This window comes from Rhinatrema bivittatum, chromosome 4 (genome assembly GCF_901001135.1).
Source record: "Rhinatrema bivittatum chromosome 4, aRhiBiv1.1, whole genome shotgun sequence".
Lineage (NCBI taxonomy): Eukaryota > Metazoa > Chordata > Amphibia > Gymnophiona > Rhinatrematidae > Rhinatrema > Rhinatrema bivittatum.
This window is the reverse complement of record NC_042618.1, coordinates 111,941,363-111,963,979: the sequence shown is the minus strand read 5'-3', so window position 1 is coordinate 111,963,979 and position 22,617 is coordinate 111,941,363. Positions and strand designations below refer to the sequence as shown.

The 22,617-nt window shown below is 46.7% G+C and overlaps 1 protein-coding gene across 1 annotated transcript in view; it reads right to left on the bottom strand.

Annotated features, from left to right (window-relative positions):
* Positions 1-22,617, bottom strand: part of UBR1 (ubiquitin protein ligase E3 component n-recognin 1) — a 596,438-nt gene that overhangs the window by 255,947 nt on the left and 317,874 nt on the right. Inside the window, 2 exon segments of the mRNA XM_029598685.1 lie at positions 4,729-4,818; positions 18,602-18,711. Of these exon segments, the coding sequence (XP_029454545.1) occupies positions 4,729-4,818; positions 18,602-18,711 (200 nt within the window).

Below are 22,617 nucleotides of genomic sequence, written 5' to 3'. Positions count from 1 at the left end.
GATGACGGTGGAAAGAAGGCTGGATGAGAAAGTGGGTGAGTTAAGCCACTTTCAAATGCCAAAAAAGCCAGCAAGTGTGACTCTTGACGCTTTATGGAACTTAGTGCCCGGCCTGGGCAAGTCTCTGCAAGTGTCGAAATTCTCAATACAAAGGTGGAAAAAATAGAAGAAAATGTGGGTAAAAGTGAATCCAGGATTGATTTGGTGGAAGCCACTCTGAAAACAAACGAGGATTGTACTACTAAGATGATTAAAGATGTTACATTGGCTTCCCGCAGAATTGAAAACCTAGAGAATTACTCCAAACATCTCAACCTTAGATTCTTAGAATTGTGGGGCAATCGATGTGACTCTTAAGAAATATTTCCTTGAAAATTTGAAGCTTAACGAGCAGGGTTTGCCGTGCATAGTTAAGCAATTTTTTCTTACATTTCCACAAATGGTTAGACGACGTTCTGAAAATCAGGCTGAGATTATGGAGAATGTAACCCAGTACCTGGAAGACTCCTCAACAGAACTGTGAGATAGAGCTACTCTTCTAGTTACTTTTGTATCAGAATATGATATGGGAATTGTGATGAAGAATTTCTTTAAAAATATGTCAACTCCTTTTTATGGAGCTATGGTGAGAATTTTCCCGGACCTTCCTTGTGTTACACAACAAAGGAGAAGGGAATTTTTAGTCTATAGATCACAAGTTAAAAGTTTGGGATACTCCTATGTCTTGAGATATCCGAGTAGATGCATTGTGAAACGTAAAGATGAATGTTTTGTGTTTTATTACCCAGAGCAGCTCAAGTTGTTTGTAAATGCTAGGGTGATTTCTGTAATTTCCCCTAGCGAGCACTAAGTGGGATCTAATAATAATATGTGCTGCCAATTAAGCTTAGCCATTTCTTTAAGAGACATGAAAATGCTGAATTTCCTAATTTTTCTCCTGGTAATTTCTCTCCCCTCAATATTTCCTTTTAGATGATGCATATCAAAGTTTTTGTTGACCTATGTTATAAATGTTTCTGAAATTTCATGTATTAATTTGATATGGATGAATCCTTTTTTTTCCCTTTAGTAAGATTTGTCTTACTTGTAATTTGAAAATTATAATAAAGAATAAATTTAAAAAAAAAATGTGTTGACCATAGTATCATCTCAAAATTCATTGCAAGCAAAGCACACAATCTATGTTGACTAAAATCCCAGTTACCAGCCATTTGAAAAGGTCATTACAATAGTGAACAAGAATATCTAATTTAACATGTGGGCAAAAAAATGCACCCTACCATATTCATCACAAGATAACAATGGATGCATCACTACAGGGGAGCCCACTTAAACAAAAAAAAAACAAAAACAACAACAGAGGGATTATGGTCCATAGAAGAACCTCAACTACATAAAAATCATTTGGAGATTCTAGCTGTGTTCAAGGCACTCCAGGTATTCCAACTATACATTACCAACTCAAGCAACCAGATTCAGACGCATAATCAAGAAGCCACGTTCTATGTAAACAAACAAGGGGGAACAGGTTCTTATACACTATGCAAAAAAGCGGTTAAAATATGGTATTTTGCAATTTCACATACAATACATCTCTCAGCAGTTTACCATCCAGGCAGGCAAAACATACTAGCAGATCGTCTCAGCAGGCAACTACATCTACACAACAGGGAACTAGACGACCAAGTCCTTTGCACAATCATCAACAAATGGGGAACGCTTCAAATAGATTTGTTTGCAACTTCCTTCAACAAGAAGATGAACAAGTTCTGTTCAAAGAGGTTCTCAGATCAAGCCCTGTCACAAGATGCATTTGCAATCCCATGGACTGGTCTCTTCACTTACGCCTTTCTACCAAAACCCTTGATTACGAAGGTAATTTTGAAACTAAGAGCAGAGGGAGGAACACAAATTTTAATAGCTCCATTTTGGCCACAGCAGCTTTTGATCCCTTGGCTAAACTGTCTCTCAGTAGACAACCCAGTATGTCTACCACTTCAAAACAATCTTATTTTATTTATTTATTTATTTTAATTTTTTATATACCGGCATTCGCGATGGGAGTCGCATCATGTCGGTTTACAATTAACAGGGTGTGACAAGAGGAGAAAAACTTAGAACATTAACATGTGATATAAGAAGAAATAGCAGTTACAATAAAACAGGGACATAAAGTAACTTGGAAAGTAAGGAAAGCGATAGAAAATTAACAATGTGATAAAAAGAGTAACAAGGTAATATACCGTATATAATAAATTTATATAATATAATAAAATATAATATATAATATATAACATCTTAGAATCTTAGAATGCAGTGCAATGGATCTCTATTACACCTAGAGGTATAGACATTAGCTCTAACAGCTCTAACAGCATGGAAGCTAATGAGCATTCCTACGAGAACTTAAACCTTCCTATCCAAATAACAAACATTCTGAAAGCCTCAAGAAAACCCTCAACTCAAAAGGCTTATCCCAAAAAACAGAAGAGACTCTGTCATTGGTGTAATTCAAACTCAATTCAGTCTCATGCATGCATTATGGACCAGTTACTAAGATACTTTTACCATCTTTCACCTGGCAAATTCTACCATAAGAGTACACTCTAGAGCTGTTACAGCATATCACCATTCCATCCTTATGAAACCTATTTCTCAAGATCCATTAATTCAATGTTTCATGAAAGACCTAGCTAATCTCCGACCTCTAATGCCAGCTTGGGATCTTGCCTACATTTTACAAAAACAGATTCACCTTTGGAACCCTTAGCGGATATTCTTATGCAACTGATGTCCTGGAAAGTAGTGTTTCTAATTGCAGTAACTACTGCAAGAATAGGTGAACTGCAGGCATTGGTTATGCACAGACCATATATGAGTTTCTGTGAGGACAGAGTAACATTTAGAACAAATACAAGATTTCTCCCTAAAATAATTCTGGATTTTCATCTAAATCAGAGTTATCGATTTTCTTTCCAAAACCTCATACAAGCACAAACTTACCACAATCTCGACTGCAGAAGAGCACATCTTTTTTTTTTTTTTTTTAAGTAATAGAGTCGTATAGAAAATCTTGACAACTATTTGTATCTTATTCAGAGCATAAAAAGGATAAAGTTTCCAAACAGACTACATCCGCCTTGCTTAAGGCAATGTATAACCTTTTGCTATACACTAGAGAATCGAATTCTGCCTGAATCTTATAAACCACACCAAATTAGGATGGCAGCTTCGGCTGCATTCCAGAGTCAACGTCCCCTGACAGAAATTCTAAACGCAGCAATTGGGTCAGATAGAATCACCCTCATCAATCATTATTGCTTCAATTAGAAGTTCAAACCAAGTACAAAATTTGGGAAAACAATCCTGAGAGCTGTCTTACATAAAAAGGACAACAACACAGCTTTCCATAAAGGCTAAGTGGATGCAAAGTATCGAAAAGAAATACATTGCTACTTTGACATCCAGAGCCCTACTTGTGTGGCTGTACTGCGTGCTTCTCCACAGAGAAAAGAAAGTTTTTTTTTACCAGTAGCAGGTGTTCTTCGTGGACAGTCCTCCCTCCTCCGCAGAAAGTGGGGGGAAAAAAGAGACACGTGATACAGCTTTAAACTAAACTGAGGATGTTGGGAGAGGTGACGACTGGGCAGGAAGGCTTACATATACTCAGCAAGACTTTTAGAACTTTCTGAACCATATAAGGAGAACACACACGTATTCAACGGAGGCTGACGTCACCCATTTCTGTGGCTATTTGCATTGCTGTCCAAGGAGAACACCTGGTACAGGTAAGAAACTTCATTTTTTAAATTGAGATGACGTTAAGTCAAAACTAATTTTCCCATAGGAAACAATGTTATACATAAGGAATTGTTTCCAATGCCAAGGCTGTGACCTCATTTGTGCTTAAAAAAATAGATTTATTCTGAACCTATTTTAAAATTTCATAACATAACTTGTCTTCTTCCAGACACAGGTGCTGGCATTTAACAGAGAGGCTTGTTTTCGCCAAAGTTGCTTTTTTTTTTTGTTTTTTTTTACAGGACACAGAAAAACTCAGGCATTCCACATTTCTGTCTGGCAATTTCTTCTCTGTTCCTTCTCTTCTTTACTAGCATTTTCTGGTATTTTCATTCATCCTTTTCTCTTTCAACTGCTGATTTTGTCCTCCTTTTGCTGTTCCCTATTTCTTTCCTTTCTTTCTCTTCTCCCATTCCCCAAACCAGCTCTTCTCCAGTTGTTCTTTCCCAGTCTTCCCTCAGCAATTCCTATTTCCTCTTTCAGTCCTCTCCCATGCTTTCTTCATTACCCCACCAATATTCTCACTCCCTCAACTTTCTTCTAGATCCCACCACTCCTAGCACAGCCATCTTTCCCTCTCTCTTTCACCTAGTGAGCCAGCGGGGGCCAAGTTATAATGCAATGATGTTAGCACCCAGCACCTCCTGCAGGCGTTAGATGTGCTGTTGTCTGTGTTTGGCAATATACTTAGCGTACTGGAATGTGAAACGAGGTCTTGGAGATCTGGAACAAAGTGCAAATTCTTCTTGGACATGAAAGTTCGATGTCAGGCAATGTAACAAATGAGGGCTCTCTCTATTCTGACAGGGCTACAATAAGTGTGTTTTTCTTGTGGATAAGACCTATATAATAGCAGAGATCACAGTGTAAAGAATTTAAATGCTGCAGAAAACAAAAGTTTCCCTTTGCCATCTGCTGACTCATTACCTCATCTCCTTTCATGACTTCTGATCCTGATGTAGTGGCTACTGCTGTTGCACTGGATTTTTCTCTCAAACATTTTACTGTATCAAACATCTGGAAGTAAAGCACACAGATCAGAGGAAGTAGGACTTTGTTGTATTATACAGGTTTCATGTTTAAACAGTGATGATTTTTTTTCATAGAAAATTTTGGGAAGACTGTCATAAAATCATGAAAAAAATAACTAGAATTACTAGAAGAATGAGAACCTTATACAGGCACCTAAAGCAGAATACAGAAGGATAATGATAGTCTTTTGAGCAGAAAACATAAAACCTCAAACTCAGAGGTAAATAACTTTATACTAACCTGGTCAGCTCTACCACTGCTATGGGTAAAGTGCCTTATTTAAAAAAAACAACCTAAAACAGAGTCGATAAATGATAGAAAAAGCCAACTCCATTCCTGAAAGGCCACAAGTGTTTCATGATACCTACAATTAATATTCATGAGATGCCCTTTAAAGAAAGTGAGGGCTTTCCTTCTCCTCACCCTCAAAACCTGCTAGAAGGGTCTCACATAATTGCTTGTCCTTCCCTTATTCTGGCAAAGATTAGGGGCTCTGCTTTTCCCAATCCCCAGCCCAAAGTTGGTAAACCTGCAGCAGAAGACTGACATAATTTTATCTTCTTCCCTTCACCTGATCCTGCCAGCTACATCATCAAGAGCTCAATACAGCCAGAAAAGAGAAGATGTCTCAAAAACACCTGGAAGACAGAGTTGGTGGAAAGCCAGGCATTTTGGAGGCTTCTTCTCTTTTCTGGTGGTATTGAGTTCATAATGATGTAGCCTGCAGGTTCAGATGAAGGGAAGGAGATAAAATTATATCAGTCTTCTGCTGCAAGTCCCACATTCACTGTTGATTCAGCTCACCAGATGCTAGCTGGGTACACTCTGTGGTTTGAATGAAAATGAGGCCCAGCCTCTCGAGGCTGGGGCTGCATAACTGGGCAGGCATGCTGCAGCCAGTAAGTGGGGGGGGGGGAACTGGCGGCCAATGGGGTGACAGGTGACAAATGAGGTACCTTGGCCGATTTAAATTCCTGTCAAGAGCCAATGAGACAGGAAGGCGTTTCAGGTACATTAAGGGGTGGGATAGGGAAGGGGGGCACATTAGCCGGCGGAGGACTAGAGAGCTTTTTTTTTTTCTATTTGCTGTTATCTAATTCGCTTTTTTATCTGCCTCGCCAACGACACTTCTGCCACCCCCCAACCCCCCTCCCATCCTTCCATAGCCCCCTGCTCTTTTATTTCCGCCGGCACTTGGCCCCTTGCAATTTGCTCCCCCCCCCCACCCGCTGCCCCCTACTGGCCTTCACCGGGTAACTGACTCCCCCCCCCCAACAAGGACGAGGACAGTGGTCTAACCTATTTATATGTTTACACAGCATGTCTGCCAGTCATTCTTCCATCGCTGCACCACAGCTAACAATAGCAGATCATGCACCAACCGGAAAAAGAGGGAGGAGGAAGCCAAGCATGCCACAAGAAAACTTTGCAGCTACCCCGGATGACGGCAACCGCACAAGAAGCAAGTCCAGGACACAGAGGAACAAGGCACACAAAGCAGGGACCAGGCATCAACCACGCAGCATCAGCCACTTGGGCTGCTATGTGCCAGAGTGACGCCCGATGGAAGGTGTGGCCCCTGCGAGCACAGCAGCGCCACAACAAGCTCACGACGACAGAACGAGCTCTACACAACCGGGAAAGGAGCTGCTACTCGCCACGGAGCAGGCACTGGTCACAGTGAGGTCACTGCTTGCGGGGTTACAGAACGACAACTGGGCACCCATGCAGTATAACAATGCAACTGTCACCCCACATCAAGGGGCAGCTAGCAACACCCCTACTCCACTTGAGTCAAGACATTACTAACAAGAAAGATAGAACTGTGAGTACACTGCTTTAAACATGGGCCAGGCTAATGCACAGGCTCCCCAAGAACAGCTCATTTACCTGCCACAAGCACTAAACACGCTAAACAGCAGCAGCAGCGAAGCGTGGCTGGGCACAAGGGAGTACAACAGATATATTAGCTGCCATGAAAGCCCTTTCCGAGAACATTAACGGACATGCGGCCGGGGGCCCGGTAGCGCCAAGTCATGTTTCTCCGCAGGGACAGGGGCCACCAAGGCGAGCCATTGGGAAGGTTTTCCTGTTACGGGCAGCACAACAGTTACCAGCAACACAAAACGGGGTGGTTCCCAAGCCCACAACAGCAGCAGTAGCAGCAGAGAGACATGTAGGGAACACAGGTCAGGAGCACGCAGCAAACTCATCCACCACGATGATTAATGCGGCACAATATATATGTACTATGGGCTCTCTCACCACGCATGTCTCCGAAACATTGAAAGCAAAAATCTGCCGCAATGCGTATGTGGACATATTCGAGTTGCTTAGGAGGGAGGGGGAAGGAGCCGAGCCAAAGTGCCATGAGGCATGCAAGCTGGCAGCTAAAGACAAATCCATTATAGCAAGATCTCTAGCCAATTGGTCGGCGGGCTTTAGAATTTTGTCCAGTATTATAGGGGAAAAATACCCGGAAAAATGTTGCTCCCTGTTCACATATCTGGACGTTATCTGCGGTACATACCGTACATATGGGGGTACCGCTTGGTTAGAGTACGACTAGCAGTTTAGGCGAAATATGGCAGTGAATCCTAGTTTAGATTGGGATAGAAAATATATTGATCTGTGGCTTTCCAAAATCACCCCTTATAGACCGGTGCATGAAGTCACCCCCGGCTTCTCAGGAAACGCTTACCAGCCTAATACATGGTCGGCGTTTCGACACCAGACTTTTCCAGGGAGGCCCCCTTTTTGTCAAGGGCAACCCCTTCGTCAAGCGCAGCGGTTTATGCAACCCACGAGATTTAGGGGAGGCGCTCCCATCTGGCGCCTGTACAATAATGGTTTCTGCAAATAGGCAGGAGCTTGCAGATTCAGACACTCATGCTCGGGATGTGGGGCAGGCCACCCTCAAGCCAAGTGTACGAACGGAGGTGGCAGCCAACAGACAGAGCAGCATTAGTTGGGGTATAGCTCCAACGCCTATCACCCTGCATAGGTTATGGAGCATATTAAAGGATTATCAGCCTGAGGTGGCGAGGTGGCTCTATTACAGATTCTCGGAAGGTTTCCACATCCCTTTCAAGGTTCTCGAAACATCTACAGAGGCTGATAATCTCCTATCAGCAAGGGACAATGAGAATATTATAGCTCAGAAAATTAAGAAAGAGTGCTCTTTAAGCAGGGTAGAAGGGCCATTTAAAAGGAAACCAATACCCAACTTTAGGATTTCACCGCTTGGGGTTGTACCTAAAAAAGAGCCAGGTGAATTCAGAATGATTCACCATCTGTCTTTCCTGGTGGGAGGATCAGTTAACGATCACCTGGACCCCGAAACATGCTCTGTATCTTGCACGTCATTTGACCAAGCCTTCCATTTGCCACCAATACACCCCAGCTGTTTTCATTTGTTGGGGTTCCAATTTCAGGGTAAATATTACTTCGACAAACGCCTGCCGATGGGCTGCTCCATATCTTGCGCCTACTTTGAGAAGCTCAGCACGTTTGTTCAATGGGCAGTGGAGCAGGACATCGGCAGAGGAAAAATGATCCATTACTTGGACGATTTTTTGTTCACTGGCCACAGGGACACATATGCATGCGCTCAGGCCCTTAAGGATTTCATCAGTAAAGCTGACGATCTAGGTATTACACTAGCACACCATAAAACGGAAAGGCTAGCCAATTACTGTCCTTTCTCGGCATCGAGATCGACACACAGCAAATGGTCACGCGCCTCACGCACAAAAAACTAGAAGCTTTGCGTGACGCCATCTGGGTCACCGCAAAGTCAAAGAAAGTCACGTTATAACAAATGCAGTCACTCATCGGTCATCTTAATTTCGCTTGCAAAATCATGGCCATGGGTCGCCCATTCATTAGAAGATTATCCCAAGCCACAGCGGGTACCCAAAGGGGCCATCATTTTATTAGAATCACCCAGGAGCTAAGAGAGGACCTGGGAGTCTGGCAGACATTCTTGGAGTATAACGGGAGAACAGTATGGAGGGACCCGCTAGTTACCAATCAGGAATTACAGCTCTACACTGATGCGGCAGGCAGCGTAGGATTTTGGTCCTATCTGGCAGGGAGATGGTGTGCGGAGCACTGGCCTTCACATTGGGAAGCCTTGGGCGTTCTCGGGGATATCACCTTTCTTGAGTTATTCCCCATAGTGGCGGCCATACACATGTGGATGCCCTGTTTCCAGAATATGAGAGTAGTTTTCTGGTCCGATAATATGGCGGTGGTGCAGGTCATTAACTCCCTCACAGCTCACTCAGAACAGGGTTCTGAGGCTACTGCGGGACTTTGGTATTGCTCTGCCTGCGCATTAACCTGGTCTTCAAGGCTAAGCATGTACCTGGGGCGGATAAAGGAAAATTAGTTTCTTACCTGATAATTTTTGTTCCTGTAGTACCAAGGATCAGTCCAGGACACCTGGGTTGTGACTCCGCACCAGTAGATGGAGACAGAGCAAAACTTGTCGGACTGTGCCATATATGACCCCGTGCCAGTCACAGCCCCTCAGTCATACGTAATGTCAAAGTAGAAATCCAACCAGGAAAACCAAAACTAGCTAGTAAACTCGCTACTTGAACGGAAAATAATTCCAAAACCCCTTCTGGAACCGGACTCCCCAACCGGGAGAGCTAAACAAGCGGTCAGATTAGCTAACAACGATGAGCGGACTCTCCGTTACTTCAGCGCAGCACTGCGGGCGGGCTCCTGGGCTGATCCTTGGTACTACAGGAACGAAAATTATCAGGTAAGAAACTAATTTTCCTTCCCCTGTACGTACCAGGATCAGTCCAGGACACCTGGGACGTACCAGAGCCAACTTACCGAGGGTGGGAAGTAGAGAGTCCCGCTCGAAGTACCCTCTCTCCAAAACCCCCGGCATCGGTAGCCCGGACATCCAACCGGTAATGCCTGATAAAGGTATGTAACGACTTCCAGGTAGCCGCCCTGCAAATCTCTTGAGGCGACACCTGAGAAGCTTCCGCCCAAGATGCAGCTTGAGATCGAGTCGAGTGAGCCCGAAGACCCACGGGCAGCGGTTTTCCCCGCACCAAGTACGCCGAACCAATGGCCTCCTTGAGCCAACGGGCGATTGTCGTGCGGGACGCTGCGGCCCCTTTCTTTGGAGCAGAGAACAAAACAAACAGATGATCTGTTACCCAAAACGGATTAGTAACCTCCAGATAGCGAAGGAGGGATCTCCGCACATCAAGCTTCCTCAGTTCCCTCCCCGACCGCAAAAGCGGGCAGCTCGACTGACTGATTTAAGTGAAAAGACGACACCACTTTAGGCAGAAAAGAAGGGTCCGTTCACAAGGAGACTCCTGAATCGGAAATACGCAAGAACGGTTCCCTACAGGACAGGGCCTGCAATTCCGAAACACGCCGTGCCGAGGCAATCGTCACCAGGAATACAGTCTTCAATGTGAGATCCTTAACAGTTGCGCGCTTCAAGGGCTCAAACGGTGCTGAGCATAAGGCGGAGAGGACCCAATTGAGGTTCCAGGACGGGCAGGGGGAACACAATGGAGGACGGAGATGTTTAGCCCCCCAAAGAAAATAGGAGATATCCGGATGAAGAGCCAGGGAGGTTCCCCGGACCTTACCTCGCAAACAACCGAGTGCCGCCACTTGGACCCGTAGAGAACTGCAGGCCAAGCCTTTGGCCAGACCGGCCTGGAGAAACGCCAGAATATCGGATACGGAAGCGGAAGTGGGATCCACACCACGCTTCACGCACCATTCCTCAAAGACCACCCAGACACGGACATACGCCAGGGACGTAGACTGCTTCCTGGACCTCAGCAGCGTGGCTATCATCGCGTCTGAGTAACCTTTTCTCTTCAACCGATTCCTCTCAAAAGCCATGCTGCGAGACAGAAGTGATCCGCATCCTCCAAACAGACGGGGCCCTGACAGAGGAGCCCAGCGAACCCTTGGAGACGAAGGGGTGCCGCCACCGACAACTGGATGAGGTCGGCGAACCACGGACGGCGCGGCCACTCGGTGCCACCATGATCACATTGGATCCATTGCACCCGTCACGTTGGACGGGTGCAATTCTATGCGCCGGAGAATTGCACCCATCATAGAGAATTGCACCCGTCATAGAGAATTGCACCCGTCATATGCGCATAGAATTGCACCCGTCACGTTGGACGGGTACAATTCTATGCGCCGGAGAATCTTGCCGATCATCGGCCACGGGGGAAACACGAACAGCAGCACATCTGTCGGCCAGGGAAGCACCAATGCGTCGACGCCTTCTGCTCCCCTTTCTCGACGCCGACTGTAAAAACGCGGGGCCTTCGCGTTGTGCCACGTGGCCATCAGATCCATGTGGGGCATTCCCCACATCTTGCAGATGAGGAGAAACGCTTCGTTCGCCAGCTCCCACTCCCCGGGGTCCAGGCGATGACGGCTGAGAAAATCCGCCTGGACGTTGTCGATTCCGGCAATGTGAGACGCCGCGATGTTGCTGAGATTTTGTTCCGACCAGGCCATCAAGAGCTGTGCCTCCTCCGCCACCAGTGGACTTCTCGTCCCGCCTTGGCGATTGATGTAGGCCACGGTAGTTGCGTTGTCCGACAACACTCGGACCGCCTTTCCCCGCACCAGCGGTAGGAAGGCTTGCAGTGCCAGATGGACCGCTCTGGTCTCTAGCCGGTTGATACACCACTGCGCTTGAGACGCTGACCATAGGCCTTGAACTGACTTGCCTAGGCAAACTGCTCCCCAGCCGGAGAGACTGGCATCCGTGGTCACCACTATCCAATTGGGCACTAGGAGGGACACTCCACAGATCAGATGACTGGAATCCAGCCACCAATACAGGCTGGATCTCGCCTGGTCTGTGAGTGGAAGCGGTAGGTGAAACTCCTCCGAAACCGGCTTCCAGCGGGATAGTAAGGATGACTGCAATGGCCGCAGATGAGCGAACGCCCAGGGAACCAGCGCGAGCGTTGAAGCCATAGAACCCAGAACCGTCAGATAATCGCAGACCCGCGGTCGGCGGAGAGACAATAACCGCCGCACTTGAGCTTGCAGTTTGCATATCCGTTCGTGAGATAGGAACACCTTGCCCTGTTTCATATCGAATACGGCTCCAAGGTATTCCAAGGTCTGGGTGGGTGCCAGGTACTCTTGTTGAAGTTGACCACCCAGCCTAGAGACTGCAAAAGCTGTAGGACCCTGGCCACTGCCAGCCGACACTGACCCTCGGACTTCGCCCGAATCAACCAATCGTCCAGGTAAGGATGAACCAGAAGCCCTTCCCGGCGTAGCTGCGCCGCCACCACTACCATCACTTTCGTGAATGTATGGGGAGCCGTCGCGAGACCAAACGGGAGCGCCCGAAATTGGTAATGCCACCCCAGGATGCAGAACCTTAGGAATCGCTGGAACGACGGCTGAATGCCTATGTGAAGGTACGCTTCCATGAGATCTAGGGAGGCCAGAAATTCGCCTGGACGAGCCGAGGAGATTACCGAACGAATAGTCTCCATTTTGAAGTGAGGAACGCAAAGGCATCTGTTTACCCCTTTTAGATCCAGGATCGGTCTTGACATGCCGTCTTTCTTTGGAACGATGAAGTAAATGGAGTAACGTCCCTTGCCGTGCTGGCTGACCGGGACGGGGGAAATAGCTCCCAAGCTTTCCAAGCGCCGGATGGTGCCTAGCACTGCCGCCTTCTTCTCGGGGGCCTTGCAGGGCGAGACAAGGAACTTGTCCGCTGGGATGCGAGCAAAATCTAATGCGTAGCCGTGTCTTATCATGTTGAGGACCCACTGGTCCGACGTCACGCTGGCCCATTCCTCTAAAAATAACGTTAACAGCGCCCTGGCATTTGGAACGACGTGCTGAGGCTGCGGCGAGGGATGGGCCGACCGCATTTCATTGCGAAGCCTTGGACCCCGTGCCCGACGGGGCTCCTCCTTGTCTATCGAAACGTTTCCCCCGAAAGGACTGCTGCCACTGAGGGGTTCGGGAGGAAGACGACCTATACGAGGGGCCGGTAGACCTTTGAGGACACGACTTCCTGGGACCACGAAAACGGGACCTGGCCGGAAACGAAGACCGTTCCCTGGACCTGTCCTCGGGCAGCTTAAAAGCCCTGTTCTCCCCCAGAGAAATCATTAAATCATCCAACTCCTTGCCAAACAACAACTTCCCCTTGAATGGCAGCGCCCCGAGGTGAGCCTCGGAAGAGCCATCCGCCGCCCAGTTGCGCAGCCACAGGAGGCAGCGCGCCGAGACAGCCGCCACCATGGACCTAGCTGACGTACACAGCAGATCGTGGAGAGCATCTGCCCCATACGCTATTGCCACCTCCAACCTATCTGCCTGTGATGCCTCTTCTGCTTACAGGCCCGCATTCGCTTGAAGAACCTGGGCCCAGCGCAGGCTAGCTCGCATAGCGAAGTTCGTGCAGATGGCGGCCCGCACCCCCAGGGCGGACACCTCAAAGATCTTAAGTTGCACTTCCAGCTTCCTGTCCTGTATGTCCCTGGGAGCCGTCGCTCCCGTAACCGGGATGGTAGACCTCTTCGTCACCGCGGAAACCGCTGAATCCACCTTCGGGAGTCTGAGAAGTTCCAGCGCATCCTCCGGTAGTGGGTAAAGCTTATCCATGGCCTTGCTGACCTTCAATCCTAACTCCGGAGTATCCCATTCCCGGAACAAGATATCCGAAGAAGAAAAATGAAACGGAAAGGCAACTGCCGGCCCCGTGAGACCTAACAGGACCCAATCCATGTTGGCCTCTTGTCGGACCACCACCGGCGGGGCCTCTATTCCCAGCTCCTGAAGAATGGCCAGTATTAGTGGGGACAGTTCCTCCCTGCGGAATAGTCGGACCACCTTGGGGTCATCTCCTTCCATGGTCTGTGCCCCTTTGCCCGCGCTGGGCTGGGTGGAACCGTCCGCCACCGCCTCCTCGGCCCCCTTCAGGGGCTCCTCAGGGGAATCCGTGTCTGCCACGGAGGAAGATTCTGTATCAGACTCCTGCGGGACGCCCCGTGGAGGCCGCTTCCCTTGCGAAGGCTCCGGGGAGACCTCCGCAGCCTCCTTAGCTTTCCTTTTCCTCGGCTGCGCTTGTATTTAAGCACTTTGCGGAGCAAAAGCACAAAGTCAGCCGAAAAAGATCCGGAATCCGAAGAATCTTCCCCGGTATCCCCAGGGGACCTAAGACCCTCCGAGGCGACACCCCCCCCCCCCCCCCGCAGTGCCCCGCTGCGGGGAAAGCGCGGGAGGCAAGGCTGTATCCCGTGCCGCCTCCCCCGCCATTTCGCGGCCGGTGACCAAAATGGCCGCCACTCCCGCGCTGAGCGGGAAAAGATCTTGGGGCCTATCAGCTGAGCCCCCACCGCGCGGCCCTGGACCTGGACCCCCGGACGACCCCTCTCCGCCCGGGATGCAGGCCGCACAGAGGCCCTCCCGCGAAAGGCGCGCGCCAAGCCGCAGGCCCGACAAGACGACCCACGAGGCATGCCGGCGATCGAGGCGAAAATGAGGACAGACACGACCAAATTAAAATCAAAAGCAAAAGAAAGCTCAGTGACCTCCCTCCTGCCAGCGGCGCCCCCCCCGAGAAAAACGGAGCGGTGACGTGAGGCAACGGAGAGCCGGCAGACAACAAAACAAGAAACTTTTTTTTTTTTTTTTTTTTTTTTTTTTTTTTTTTTTTACAAACGCTTGCCGCTGTCCTCGGTCCTGGAGCCCTGTTCCAGCAGGGGTGAGTGAACCGGGCTCCCCGGTGTCACCCCTGGCGCTGCTACTAGAGAAGCCGGGTCCTCGACCCTAGCAGCGGCCTCGACCAGGGGGGATGGTCCCCTCAGAACCTCACAACCCCCCTGGGAGGCAGGGCGGACGGGACTTCACTCACCAATCAAAACAAAAACCCCAATTTGACAGAAACCTCAAACTAGGCTTACCTAAAATACTGAAACTACCAAAAAAAATCAACCAACCCTGACTGACTACCAGAATCAGGGCAGGCAGGGGCTGTGACTGCACCTGCACCATCTACTGGATACAGAGTAAGACTGAGGGGCTGTGACTGGCATGGGGTCATATATGGCACAGTCCGACAAGTTTTGCTCTGTCTCCATCTACTGGTGCGGAGTCACAACCCAGGTGTCCTGGACTGATCCTGGTACGTACAGGGAACAGCATTGCTGATGCTCTTTCCCGTTTTCAGTGGTCTCGTTTCAGATTCCTGGCTCCGGAGGCAAAGGACCAACCATCACGTATTCCACCATGGATTTGGGAATTGGGGTGCCCAGGATTGCCTCCATGCTGAAACCGGCTCTAGCGGAGAGTACATGGAGAGCCTATTCAAGGGGATGGATTTTATTCCAAGATTTTAGTCAAGCACACAGCACTCATTATCCGAGGCAATTTATGGAGAGAACAGTAACAGAGTTCTTAATCCACCTCAAGGACTCTGGTGTCTCCAGAGCGCAGGCAGGTCAGTACTTGGCTGCAATTGGATTTGTTGCTAAATTGTGCGGCATCAGTGGCATCAGCAACTCCTTTTTGATTAGGAAGTTATTAGAGGGCTGGCAGAGGCAAGAACCAACTAGGGCAGATAATAGAAGGCCTATTACACCTATGGTGCTGAAAGCTCTAGTCGAGGAGCTCCCTAGGTTGGTCTGGGATGCTTTCGAGATAAAGCTGTGGACCCTCACCTTTTCCTTAATGTTTTTTGGAGCCTTTAGGAGCAGCGACCTGATCCCACAGGCAAAAGTGACCACCAGGACCTCCGAGGAAGGCCTTGCGATGGAGAACATACGGGTGTGTCAGGAGGCGGTCCAGATTTTCATCAGCAAATCAAAAAATGACCAATGTGCAAGGGGAAGATGGGTTACATTGTATCCCGCTAGTACAGAGGCCATATGCCCAGTTAGGGCCACGCGTATATATTTATTAGTGCGCCCACCGGGGAACGGTCCCTTGCTAAAACATCAAAATGGATTTTCTTTGTCGCGTTACCAGTTTATTAGTATATTGCGCAAGGGTTTAGCAAGGATAGGGGAGAACCTGGGCGAATATCACACCCATTCCTTCAGAATTGGTGCAGCATCGTTTGCAAGCAGCAGTGGGTTGAGTGAGGCACAGATCAAAGCAGAGGGTGCTGGCAATCGAGCAAATACAAGTCATACATCCGGCCCATAAAGCAGGCCCCTAGGACATACATAGCCTAGCGCTTCATTGACTGCCCTACCCCTAACCACTGCTGTTCTTATCTGTCATAGACTCTCCACCGGTCGCGAAGGTGATATGGATCTTGGGGCACTCATTTGTGTATTGGGCACACAGAGCCAGAACAAAGACCTCCAGTGAACAGATGGGCATACCACGGAACAAGGCCAGCATAATTTGGCTAGGCAACCGGGGGATGAAGTGGGCCCAATTAATGCCATACATCCTTCAATACTCTGCGGAGCTTCCACGGCCAGACATTACCATCTTTCATTTAGGAGATAACGATTTGGTCGCGATCAAAAACATTGACCTCATAATTGCCATCAAAAAGGATTTGACTATGGTCGAGGCTTTTTGGCCAGCTGTGGTACTAGTTTGGTCTCACATTATCCCTCGATTGGTATGGAGAGGAGCAAAGTCCTACAAAGGCATTGAGAAAAGCAGGTGTAAATTAAATAAAGAAATAGGAGCTTGGGTAAGGGCTGTAGGGGGTCACGTCATCACTCATGATAATATTTTACCCACCTGTGCGGGCATGTATAGGCATAATGGGGGTGCATTTATCAGACGTGGGCATGGATATCTTTATACTCTCCCTGCAAACGGCCACAGCAGCGCTAGCGGATTAGGTGAGGGGTAGGTTAGGTGGGGGGTAGGGAACAAGTAAGGTATTACTGTTTCCTACCATGGCAGGGCCCTCACCGGTATTATAGGGGGATGTTTCGTGGCATAAGGGAATATTTGAGCAGCAATGATTTTGAGCAACAATGATTTTGCATAAAGAAAAGTTTGAGGATGGCTACACGCAAAACATGGCGCAGACCGAGATTAGGGACGGTCTGGGGGTGAACCAATGAAGGCCTGGCATAAATAAATAAGTGTGGCCCGCAAGGCCCGGGGTGGTAGGAGGCAGCAGCATACTGCACGGAGCGGCAGTGGACACTGTGGCATTCACGGAGTAGGATGCCAGTGGTTGGTGTACCGCCGTCATGGAGCAGAAGGTTGGAGCGGCATTCACGGAGCGGGATGCCAAGGGTGTACCACCTTCATGGAGCGGAAGGCTGCCGCCTCAAACAAATGGTGGGGTGGGTAATGACATGCAGTTTTACCGGTGAGGGCATAACGCTTTAATTGCAAATGTTAAGCTTGTTTAAAAAATATTGCTGGTTGCTGATGTTTAAATTAATGTCAATTGGCTGTGGCCGTTTCTTCCACTCAAATAAAGAGAATTAATTACCTTTCTTTGCCTCTGTGTGGTCAAGGGTTGGGGGGGGGGGGGGGTCGGGATGCCCGGAAGCTACGACGTGCACAAGTTAAGGGCCTATTGGCACAATGTGTTCAAACCTCACATTGAATTCAGTCAGAGATTGTAGATACAGCATGAAGCATTGCTCCTACTTGCTGGAGGAAGTGAGAGAGGATGGGAGATGTTGAAAATGAAGACTGCAGGATTGACATTGATATCTTTCAATAGTTTAGAAAAAAGAAATAAAAAGTAAAATGATTTTGGTGGAATTTTGCCCAAGTTGAAAAACAAGGTCACTTTATAGTACTGCACAAATAGAAATAGATTTTAAAACGTGCGTGCACACACAGACGCACCAATTTTATAACACGCGCGCACTGGCGCATGTTATAAAATCCGATGGGCGCATGCACATGCGCGCCGGATTTTATAATCCACGCGCATATGAGCTGGCGACGCGCGCAAGGGAAGGAGAATTTATGCAAATTCCGCACGGCGACACATTCGGGCCTTCCCCAGTTCCCTACCCCCCCTACCTAAACTCCCTCCCCTCTTCTCCTCTCCATCCCTAAACCCTATTTTTTTTTGTTTGTTTTATAACTTACTTCGGGTTCCCAGGTCTTCTAGGCAGCATTCAATGGCGCTGTCCAGGTCTGCCCCCCGCTGTGAAGAGGCCTGACAGTGGTGCGCGTAACGCGGTTTACGCGCGTGGCTGGGCCTCTTTGAAAATTCACCCGGCGTGCGCAAGGCCCAGAATTTGCGTGCGTAGCCTTTGAAAATCTACCTGATAGTACCCCACTGAAATCCAGCTAGACATAATTAGAACTATTTGTTTTCCAGCAATGAAGGTCTTCTTTACAATCAGTTATTTGATCAGAAATGCTATCATCTTTCAATCTGCTATGATCTGTCTGCTAGAAGGTTCTACAAGTAATCCATGCCTAAAGAAAATTTATGTGTGCTACATGTAGAGTCAAATTTTAAGTTAAGTAAAACTTACATATATACTTAAACAGTAACAATATTCAGAGACTGATCCAGCACACCAAACTGGAAAATTCCTAGTGCAGAAATAAATCCTTGTGGAAAAGATTATTCTTTTTATAGACAAGCCTGATTTCACTCAGCTGCCAAGCTTGTGCAAACATCAGTGGAATTATCGAGTCTGGCAGCAGTCACTTCTACTAAACACAGTGGGGGAAGAGAATAAGTGAAGGTAAAGAAAATATGTTTAAAAACAATTTTAAAAAAGGAGTTCAGGTCATGCTGAGTTTATTATGACTCGTTTACCTGCTGTACCCAGCTAACCATGTCCTTTTGTGCTTCTAACTGTGGAATAATCTTTAGTTTCTCCAAAAGCATCAATATGCTCAGAGCATTTGGTGATGAACTTCCTGCTCCTACATAAGGGAAAGGAAGAAATGGAGATATATGTACAAAAAAGAGAAAAATGTCATTAGAGCTTTTAAAAGGACTGTGTGCATTCCAAGCCTTTCTACAAGCTTTTGTGACTTTTTATACTTACTTTCATATGGGCCGATACGGTAAAATCGCGGGAGAGCGCCTGCTCTCCCGGTGCGCAGACAGGCCACTCTCCTGTGCGTGCGATTCAGTATTTTAATTTATTTAAATTAGGCCCGGCGGTAAAAAGAGGCGGCTGTCAGCAGGTTTGACAGCAGACGCTGGTTCTCGAGCCCGCTGACAGCTATGTGTTCGGAAACTGGACGCCGGCAAAATTGAGCATCCAGTTTTTGACCCGCCAGCCGCGGGCCCATTTTACATTTTTTTATTTTTTGCTTTTTTAAACTTTCGGGACCCTCCGACTTAATATTGCCATGATATTAAGTCGGTGCCCAGAGAAATTAGCGCCTACCTTTGGGTAGGTGCTAATTTCTGAAAGTAAAATGTGCGGCTTGGCTGCACATTTTGCTTTCTGAATCGCGCAGGAATTCCTAATAGGGCCATCAACATGCATTTGCATGTTGCGAGCGCTATTAGGTTCGGGGGGGGGGGGGGGGGGGGAGGTTGGACGCGCGTTTTGGACGTTCTATTACCCCTTACTGAATAAGGGGTAAAGCTAGCGCATCCAAAACGAGCATCCAAATGCCGGCTAACAGTGCGCTCCATCGGAGCGCACTGTTAGGCCGATACAGTTCAGTGCGCTCCATCGGAGCGCACTGAACTGTATCGGCCTACTAGTCTGCTATAATGTTTAGTGATCAATCAGAAGCAATACCATAAACAGAGGTCAAAATTCAGAGGGATCTAGCTAGCTAGATCAAAGCCTCTGAAGACTCGCCAGACTAACCAGCTAAATTTAGCTGGCCCACTTCAGGGTGGTTTGGGGGCAGAGTTAGGGCAAGAAAAGAAAGATAGGCAGTTAGCACTGCCACCTAACTTGACTGGCAAATGTGTTACAATAGTAGGCATAAATCTAGCCAGGCACCCACTCTCTAAACATTAACAAAAAAATAAATAAATAAAAAACATGTCCAACAACTCAATTTCCCTTCCTGATCCCATTCCTTTTACTTTTTTTTTTTTTTTTTTTTTTTTAAAGCATTACTCCCTTTCACAGTCATTGTTAATTCCTCCCCACTCTTTTTATCTTTAAAAAAAAAAAAAAGTTCTGAATGTGGATTGGTTTCTTTTGAAAGTGCAGTGAATAAATTAACACTAAGTGCTCTTAGGCTTTAGCAGCTACCTACCCTTAGTATGGAGCCAAAGCAGGAGGATATAAGTCTGTGTCAACCTCCCGCTTTAAGTAAGGAAGATATTTGTAGGGATGAAGGGGATGGTGGTAGGAATTCCTGTGTTGGAAGGATGGTGGCCAAGAAGATGAGAAATGGCTACTTTGGTGTTTGCTTTCAGCAGAAAAGAGATGAGGACAGGAGGGATTGGGGTGCTTCTATAGGACTTTTTTTTTTTTTAAAGATGTATTCAGAGTGTATTAAGAGGAGATTGAAAGCACCACTGCAGGTCAATGATTTAAAAAAATGAAAAAGGAATTCGAAATGAAGTGATCAGACTGGAGGAGGACATTTTTAAATATTTGAAGAGTGGGAAGGAAATGGGTTCAGATTGCGAGGGAGCATTTTAAAATATTTTGAAAGTGGGAGGGAAGGGGTTTTTTATTTATTTATTCTTTTAAAGAGTTTAGTTTATTGATTTATTTGCTTTTCTACATTAAATCAAAGCGATGTACAATATAAAACCACATATACAATACATTCTTAGCTGATTAGTGTGAAATTTAAAAATTGCTGGTTATCTTACCTGCTCAGTACAAATTTTAGTGCATAAGTCCCAAGTATATAATAGTTTAGTTTTATTGGTACACAGAAGTGTGATGACACCAGTGCAACCAAATCCCTTGATAGGCAATAATGAGCCATTCTGCAGGACTGTACTCTGATTTTCAAAGGTAAAAATCTTTGCAAAATTTCCCTTTCAAAATTCAGGCAGCACATACAACACAGGTGTTTAATCACTTGTATATACTTTGCACCTGCATTAAAGGTGGTGCAAAGTATGTACAAGTGATTAAACATGACTTAATTATGCAATCTTCGTGTGTAACTTCTCTCCCCAACTTAACTGCACCCTCTTTTTTGAGTGCATAACCCTGAACAGCAAGTGTGCTTGTACACATATGGAAAGGGCTATAATTAGACTGCAATTTTACATTGGTAAAGTAACTTGCTTACCTGTAACATGTGTTCTCCATGTATAACAGGACAAACCATCCAATGGCACCAACATGGAAAAATTACTCTATAGCTTAAAAACTTTCTTTGCTCATGCAGGAATTCTGAGCTTCAATTGTTGAAGAGGAGGGCGGGATTGTGTGGCTGGCTTGTACTGCTGTCCACAGAGAACACCTGTTGCAGGTAACTTTCCTTTCTTTGTGGACAAGCAGGACAAATTCATCCACACAAGTGGGGATTCCCGAGCTGAGGACGGCAAATAACAGGCTGAAACAGTACAGTGCGCTCCGGTGGAGCGCGCCTACCCGCGGTTGGACGTGCGTTTTTGATGCGCTAGCTTTATCCCTTATTCAGTAAGGGGTAATAGCGCGTCGCGCCCGCAACATGCAAATGCATGTTGATGGCCCTATTAGTTATTCCCACGCGATTCAGAAAGTAAAATGTGCAGCCAAGCCGCACATTTTACTTTCAGAAATTAGCGCCTACCCAAAGGTAGGCGTTATTTTTTCTCGGCACCAGGAAAGTATACAGAAAAGCAGTGAAAACTGCTTTTCTGTACACCCTCGACTTAATATCATGGCGATATTAAGTCGGAGGTCCCAAAAGTAAAACATAATTAAAAATAAAAAATGTAAAAGCAGCCCGCGGGTTGAAAACCAGATGCTCAATTTTGCTGGCGTCCTGTTTCCGAACCCGTGGCTGTCAGCGGGTTTGAGAACAGACGCCGGCAAAATTGAGCGTTGGCTGTCAAACTCGCTGACAGCTGCCACTCCTGTCAAATAGGAGGTGCTAGGGACGCACTAGTGTCCCTAGCGCCTCCTTTTACCGTGGACCCTAATTTGAATAATTTTATTTACTGTATCGCGTGCACAGGACACTAGCCTGGGCGCTCGCCCACTCTCCTGCATTTCTTTCTGTATCAGCCTGTAAGTTTGTTAAATGGATGAAGAGAGTTGAAGGTCTATTTTAAAAAGTTTTTAAGTACTGCTTAGCAAAAGCTACTCTCTCTGTGAGAATCTTCTTCTACACAGTACTGCTTTGTAAACATATTTACAGACAACCATATGATGCTTGCAAATTTCTTGAAGAGATACTATCTAAGATGAACCATTGACGTATCCCTGATTTGGTGTAATTTAACCTCTGAAAGCCATGCTGGCAGAGTCTGGTTCTTCACTGATAAGCCCTGCCTGACTTAGCCATAGGATAAAAAAAAGCTGAGTAGCTTTTCTGAAGGGTTTAGTTCTTTTTAAGTAAAATAATTAACACTCTCTTGCAGTCCACCATATGTAGTCTTCATTCAGTGCTTGATGCGTAAGACTTTGGAGAAAAATATTGGCAATACTATCATTTGATTGAGATAGAACTGAGACATGATCTTTGGTAAAAATTTTGGATGAGTTCTTAAAACTACTCGATTTTTTAAAATTTGTGTATAAAGATCTTGAGTGACTAAAGTCTGAAGCTCACTTATTTTAAATGCAGAAGTAATTGCTATTAAAAATAATACTTTCCAGGATAAATATTTGAGATGAGCTGTAGCTAGAGGTTCAAATGGAGAAGCCATTAACTTAGCCAGAACATTAAGATCCCATTGGA